The sequence below is a fragment of the Lygodium microphyllum genome, chromosome 19 (assembly GCF_053477565.2).
Source record: "Lygodium microphyllum isolate KBCC chromosome 19, Lygodium_microphyllum_v1.1.10, whole genome shotgun sequence".
NCBI lineage: Eukaryota > Viridiplantae > Streptophyta > Polypodiopsida > Schizaeales > Lygodiaceae > Lygodium > Lygodium microphyllum.
This window is the reverse complement of record NC_141153.1, coordinates 127,939,551-127,946,026: the sequence shown is the minus strand read 5'-3', so window position 1 is coordinate 127,946,026 and position 6,476 is coordinate 127,939,551. Positions and strand designations below refer to the sequence as shown.

At 43.1% G+C, this 6,476-nt stretch overlaps 1 protein-coding gene across 3 annotated transcripts; it reads left to right on the top strand.

The window, feature by feature from the left end:
• The first annotated feature begins 1,044 nt into the window (after positions 1-1,044).
• Positions 1,045-4,463, top strand: TIN1 (tunicamycin induced protein). 3 transcript variants are annotated; one of them, XM_087700665.1, is made up of 4 exons: positions 1,045-1,217; positions 1,714-1,979; positions 2,084-2,431; positions 3,166-4,463. In XM_087700665.1, the coding sequence occupies exons 2-4, from the start codon at positions 1,848-1,850 to the stop codon at positions 3,997-3,999; spliced, it is 1,314 nt and encodes a 437-aa protein (XP_087556791.1). In that variant the 5' UTR covers positions 1,045-1,217; positions 1,714-1,847; the 3' UTR covers positions 4,000-4,463. The 3 variants fall into 3 exon arrangements, with proteins under 3 accessions (XP_087556791.1, XP_087556793.1, XP_087556792.1); XM_087700667.1 differs by lacking the exon at positions 1,045-1,217 and adding an exon at positions 1,225-1,389; XM_087700666.1 differs by lacking the exon at positions 1,045-1,217 and adding an exon at positions 1,225-1,612.
• Positions 4,464-6,476: the final 2,013 nt, after the last annotated feature.

Below are 6,476 nucleotides of genomic sequence, written 5' to 3'. Positions count from 1 at the left end.
TGACCACTACAATACCATCTATCCAAGTGGGTCCAGTAATTTGTGTGGCTCAGTGAGTTGCAAGTAAATATAGGATCCAACTTTTGGAAGGCTTGCACTATATCCATATATCCATGAGCCCCCAATTTTTTGCAACCTTTGTCCAGGCATGTAGTTCATTGCTCCAACATATTGATAATAGGGATAAAGCATTCGAGGGAATGTTAAAGTCTCCACCAATGAGACCCTTCCCAAGTGGCATCTCATGCAAGGCTTTTGCCTTAGTCTACTATCATTGGATCCATAGACATTAGTGATATTAATTCTATCGATGCCCCATTTGATTGAGATGGTGATTATACCTCCATCTTCTAATTTGAATACACATGCAAGATCCCTTATGGCTTTGACTATGGTAAGGCACCTCGAATTGGGGCCTTTTGTTCCCCCTAGGAAGCATATGTATTCTTTGTATTGAAATTCCGAATTGCTTCATTTGTGCAATTAGTGCTCCTGCACAAGCACATAATCAAAATTGTGTTCAAATATCCATTGCCAAAATAAGGCTCTTTTTACCTCTTCATAGAGCCCTTTGCACGTTACAGTGGCGAGCTTAGTTTGATGCATAGTATTGTCCATTGATAATTTGATTATTTGAGGGTGCTTGATACTCGAATCCTTTTTCCTTGTATTCATATTTCGTCTAATGTTATCATCATGTGCCTCGGTGTTGAATTGTGATGTGTGAACCAAGTTTGGTTCCCTCCATACTTGTAATGGTTGAAGACCCCATTCGAAGTTGCTTGGATCTTTGCATTGCATCCAATCTTGGGAACTCCATGTCTAGATGCTCTGTCCTTCTAAGACCCTAAGCGCTTGCTTGTCTCTTACATAAGCAGGCCTTAGTAATGTATTGTCACTTATTTGTAAGCTGAACGACGTGCTTGTTTGGGGCGGGGTCATGTCGGCCGTCCGACGTGTACGTATGACACGTCGATGTGGTGAAATACGGGACGCCGATTGGTGGAAGTAGTGCGATATATGCCACACTGCAATCACAATAAAAGAAAAAGGGGGATACACAAAAGGAGAGAATAGATCAGAGACAAATTCTGGAACAAACGAGGAAGACAGAAGGCTCTTCAAAGGTAGACGTGGATATCGTTCTTCGGTGCGTCGCTCTCGCTCGCCCTCATCCCCTCTTGACGATCGGAGGTCGCGAGGAGAACGTATTCCAGGTACGCCTGCCTGTGTCTGGTTGCGAAGAAAGGATTTGCGTTCCCGGCTCGTGTCTGTGTAGGGGCTATTTGGCCCTCGGTCAGCCCTGTCTCCCCTGGATAGATCGGCTGTATGTTACCTGTTGGGGCGCGTAATCTCGCCCTAACCCCAGTCGCAGCGACTCTCCTTAAGGTTATCTGTGCCTGTGCCATACATACCAAGTGTATAGTTCGGTGTGTGAGAGCATACGGAATCTAGTCTTCTATACGATCATCCTCGCTGAGTGAAATGGGCCTCTGATATCCAATAAGGAGGTCTTAGAAGACTTGGCAAGTTGTTTGAGCGTTAGAGAACAATTGTCAATCAACCTGTACATCAATCTTAGTTCTAAGGGCCACGGTCCTGTCCAATCAATGTAAATGAGGGTGTTTTGAAAATTTACCGGATTACAGTTTGTGCTTGGGATGTTGTGTTGGTGCCAGCAATCTTAATGATGTGATTTTTTGACAAATGCAGACAGCACTTGTAATAGGACCACCAATTCAGGTTATTTTTGGTGCTATTGAGATTGCCTTTCCAAGCTTACACCAGAAGGTGGACTGCTCAATATCGCGTTGCTACTGAACTACACATCTAAGGGAGGTCTCCTCATGGGAATGCAGAGGAACTTTGTGCAGCTCGTATTATTTGCGTCATTGTTGCTGGTAGCCGGGGTCTCATCTGATGACCTGACCTCCTTCAGGCTTGAGCAGACCGACTCAGCAACTTACAAGGCTGTTTCAGTAGGTCCCTTTAAACTTGTTGCATTTTCTTCTTATTGTTTTGTAAGCATTTCTGTATGGGAGCTGTTGTGAGGCCTGACAGAAAATGTGGTGCTTGGTTATAGGATGCAGCTGATGCACTCATCAGCAGCTTTGGATGGAGTAAAGATGACGTAAAGATTGCACATGTAGACACAACAGATGCTAGATTTGGCCAGACACTGGTATACGAGTTTGATATAGAGCTTGCAGACAGAATTATTCCTTTGAAAATCTCTGAGGAGATCCATACTTGGAAGTATTTGGAGGAGCTTCCGTCAAGTGCAGATGAAATTTCAACTAAGGAAACTGTTCCAGCAATGTTAACTTCCAAGCAGTCTCAAGCTTTAACAGCAGTTCTGGCGCCATTTCAGCTATCAGGTCCCGTAGAACTTTGGATTCAGGATGCTGAGCAGATGCGGCTTGCTGTTCCTGTGAGTCACGGTCCCCTCACACTGTTATTAATAGAGATTCTTTCTATGCTTTTGCACCGTAATTCTATATAGCAAGCCAACACTGTTGAAATAAGGTCTGAAGAGGAAGATGAGAGCTACAGAATCTAGATGCACAAAGAGCAGAATTAAGTAGAAGTCTGTTTTGATCTTTCAGTGCGTACTTGGCTTTTGGTTTTCTTCTTTGACCAGCACAAGTTTGGTCTTCTGATGTATGTATCCAGGAAGGAATGCTGAAACCGTATCTGTCCAGTTCACTTCCTCAAGTGTTTGCTATGATAGGGTTCAGGCATAGTTTGTTCAATCCCATTGTTTATTTATGAGGACTCACACAACCCTTTGCAGGCTCTTTACGTCAGAGTTTGACATTGTGTTTCCTTTTGTGTGTCTGCGATTGGTTGAGATTTGAAAGATAATTTTAGTTGTATCTTTGTCTGGAAGCATTGGAAATGTCTCTGCACAGTGAATGTCTGAGAAATTTCAGTTGTGAAGATTGAGTCTTACTTTTGAATGATAGGGCTACCAGATTACTATGTTGGATGCTACCACTTAAATTGGCATGCATGCTTCTTAACATAGGTTCAACCTCTTTCTTTTCACTTTATTATGCTATTGTGTCAGATTTAGTAGTGTGCCATTATCATGAGGGTAGGTAGTGCTAAATATTTGTTGGGTTTTGTGTCCTGAGTTTCTTATTTTGGAGCGTTGTAATCCAGAATGATGTTGAAGCTGGAGTCCTAAAGAAAGTTCTTCTAGCAGACGGTGCTGTGGTCACTGTTGAGGGAGCACGAGAAATAAGTCTTGCACGGCCTCTCCAATTACCCCTACCTTTACCGGGCATCTCGAGTGATAGTGGTCTGGCAGCTAGTCTGGTAGCTCTGGCTGAACGATTGAGGTATGCAGCCCGTACAGAGGAAAAACCTCTATTATCTTTGAAAATAGTGGGACCGACTTCGCTAATTGCATCCAGCTCAAAAGAGTCGGATTCAAATGGAAACAAGCTGAAAGTGAAGAGGCTTGCACCTGGAGCTGTCAAACTAGTTTCACGACAAATACAAGAGAGAGAATTGTCAACATCTTTAGATGTTTCTGCCCCTACACAAGGCCAATCCTGGTTATGGCCTCTTCCTTCTGTGAATGGATCAGATTCCAGGTTAGTCAATTTGGAGAGAATCTTAGTTTCTGCCTTGGGTCCAACTGTGTACAAAAGGGGATCCTTTAAGCTCTTAAGAGCTAAGGTTTCTGCAGCCACCTTTGTTCGTGTTGAGTTTCAATTGGAGAAGAAGCTTACAGATGATCACTTTGATCCGGATCATTGGCCAGAGTGGAAAACAAGACCTTCAGTGCAAAGGTTGCAATTTGAGGTCTTAGCCAAGGTGGAAGGTCGACAGCTCCTTCCAGTTAGAGTGGAGGCAATGAGACCTTATCAGAATATTGAAAGTTATACCTGGAGAGCAGCAATGGGGAATGTATCATACAGCAAAATTCCGAAGATTTATTTACCTCCTAGCTCCATGACCCTCAACCCTAGGTGGGAAGGTGTGGATTAGATGGCACCTGCCAATTCCATTCAACTGTATACAAAGCAGAATGCTATCAAGTGAAAAGAAGCTTCTCATTCTATAAATACCTTCCTCAAAGAGTGGAGGTTGAATCAAGATGGTCTTATGCCTCACGAGCTAATCAATCACACAGGTTGGGACATCAGCAGCAGACTATAGAAAGTTGAAACATTTTTTGCAGGATAAACTGTGCGCATTACCATTGTGGTTTTATTGGGGGCATGGCCTCATTATTGACTTGTACATAATGGAAATAAAACACTTTTGGTAAAAGCTGTGCTTTCACTTGCACACTTGCGGATATGATGTTAGGACTTCCGACTTTTGACTCTCCAATCCTTTGACAAAGAAGCTTTGTGCTGGATGGACACAATTTGAAATTTGGATGTACTGTGAACTGGCACATTTTGATTCTGCCTGTTATAATGATGAGAGATCTGTATATTTTAATATGTTTGTGAACCCCTGGCAGGTGCGCGCGCGCACACACACACACACACACACACACACACACACTCTCTCTCTCTCTCTCTCTCTCTCTCTCTCTCTCTCTCTCAATATGTTTTATGTTTAAAAAGACTAGAGAAGATGCCATTCAGCTATCATGGTAGGCCTATGCAAGTGATGTCATCAGGAGAGGCTAATGTGCCAATCTGGTATTCCAGATGACTTGAAGATATGCTTGAAGCTTCTCCTTTCGAGCAACCTGGTTACACCCAAAGAAAGTTGCCAGGATAGTAATCCTTGAAGCTTCTCCTTTTCCAGCACCTGGGTTACTGCCAAAGAAAGTTGCCAGGATCCTAGCATCCTTGCCACATGCAAGTACATTTCTTGTCAATCATATATCCTCCCCCCCCCCACCCCCCCGACCCCCCTATCTCTCTCTCTCTCTCTCTCTCTCTCTCTGTGCTCCATGGCTTGGGTGCAACGGTGCGCTAGCTATCCCTTGTGATAGGTGGTGCAACGATACGAGGCATTATGTTTGTGCACTCGCAATGCTGCTGCAGGTGTTGCATGTGCTTAGGTGGTGGTATGTGGTGTGCAGAGGTGGTCGTTTTTTTGCGTTTGTTAATGTTGCTAATCTTTCTGCATTCATGAAGATGGTGTACCTCACTCTTCCAGGCCCAAAATCCAATCAACACATTATTATGGATTTGCATATGGTTGCACATTATGCACGATCCACATGAAGATGGTGCGCTTCTCTCTACTTAAGATGCCTTGAAGGTCTCATGCTTATGGATTTGCAGGCCTACAAAACGCAAAGCTGTCTTACATGGGGTTTAAGAGGCAAGGATCTATCCTTAGGTCATAATGAAGGTAAAGTCAGTTGCATTCATAGCAAACTTACTAGTTAGGGAAAGTAATTCTATGCAAAACCAAACGGAGCAAATAGAGAGGAAAAATCGGCGAAGACAAAAACGACTTCTAGACTTGGACATTCCAGCCTCCTTTAGTAGAGGAAGTGAAAAGAGGTGGTATTAACCTAGCCAAGAATGGGGCATGCAAGTTCACTACCATTGGTGATTTGATCTCATTTGAAGAAGTTGACAAATTCAAATGGTCTAACTTAAACAAATTGATATAGTCTCTAATTGTAGATAAATGTAGTAACGTTGCCATTATAGCTAATTTAGAGGCCAAAAAGCTTCCTCACCTTGAAATTTTGGGAAAGGCTATGGACCACTTCAAGCATCAAAGATGTAAAAGATATGTGTGGTTATGGTTTGTAGATATTGGGGTGCCAATCTCTTGCCCAATATCATCCACAATTGCTTCAACAACACTTGGTTCGTCTAGTTTCCTCTAAAGGGTAGAGACTTCCCTTGGGGAATTATGGTGGGAGTTTTCTTCTCAAGAAGTAAACTCAAGAAAAGAGCCATAATAGATGGAAAGTGACTGTGTGGGGAGGGGGAATATTTGGCTCATCTATTTTGGTTGCAAAGCAGGTATAGTTTGGGCACAAGCCATGCATCAATCCCTAACTCAACCTTTAGGTGCCATGACTTGGAGTGCATTGCTCTTACTGCCTTGTAGGACCAGTTGCTCTCACCAAGATTGGTGCACATTGGATCGAGACAAGAAGCTATTAGTCTAGTAGGTATGGGCACTCATGACTTATCGAGCTTGAAAGGACAAGGCAAATAGAGCAGACATTGGCACACTTTCTTACATTTCTAGACATGACAATTTCTTGGGCTTAAAGCTTGGAACCCCATCATTTGACATCACAGCTACCTAGTTGGAAAACCTGCAAGATTTTGATTTATTGCTCTAGGCTCAACAAAAAGGCAATCCAAATTGGGTACAAGATCCATAGGGAGGGTTAACCAAAAGAATTTCTTGATGATACATGCACCTTGTGCCACCACTTCGCGGGCAATGTATCACCCCACCATGATTCTATTTGGAGAAACAATGCTGATGGAATTGAAGTAGTTACATCTCAAAATCAATAGGAATAA

Bases quoted from the DNA above. Each gene is read 5' to 3' on its own strand.
- TIN1 (XM_087700665.1), top strand. From the start codon at position 1,848: ATGGGAATGCAGAGGAACTTTGTGCAGCTCGTATTATTTGCGTCATTG. The intron at 1,980-2,083 runs GTAGGTCCCTTT...GCTTGGTTATAG, and splicing joins CAACTTACAAGGCTGTTTCA to GATGCAGCTGATGCACTCAT. The intron at 2,432-3,165 runs GTGAGTCACGGT...GTTGTAATCCAG, and splicing joins AGATGCGGCTTGCTGTTCCT to AATGATGTTGAAGCTGGAGT.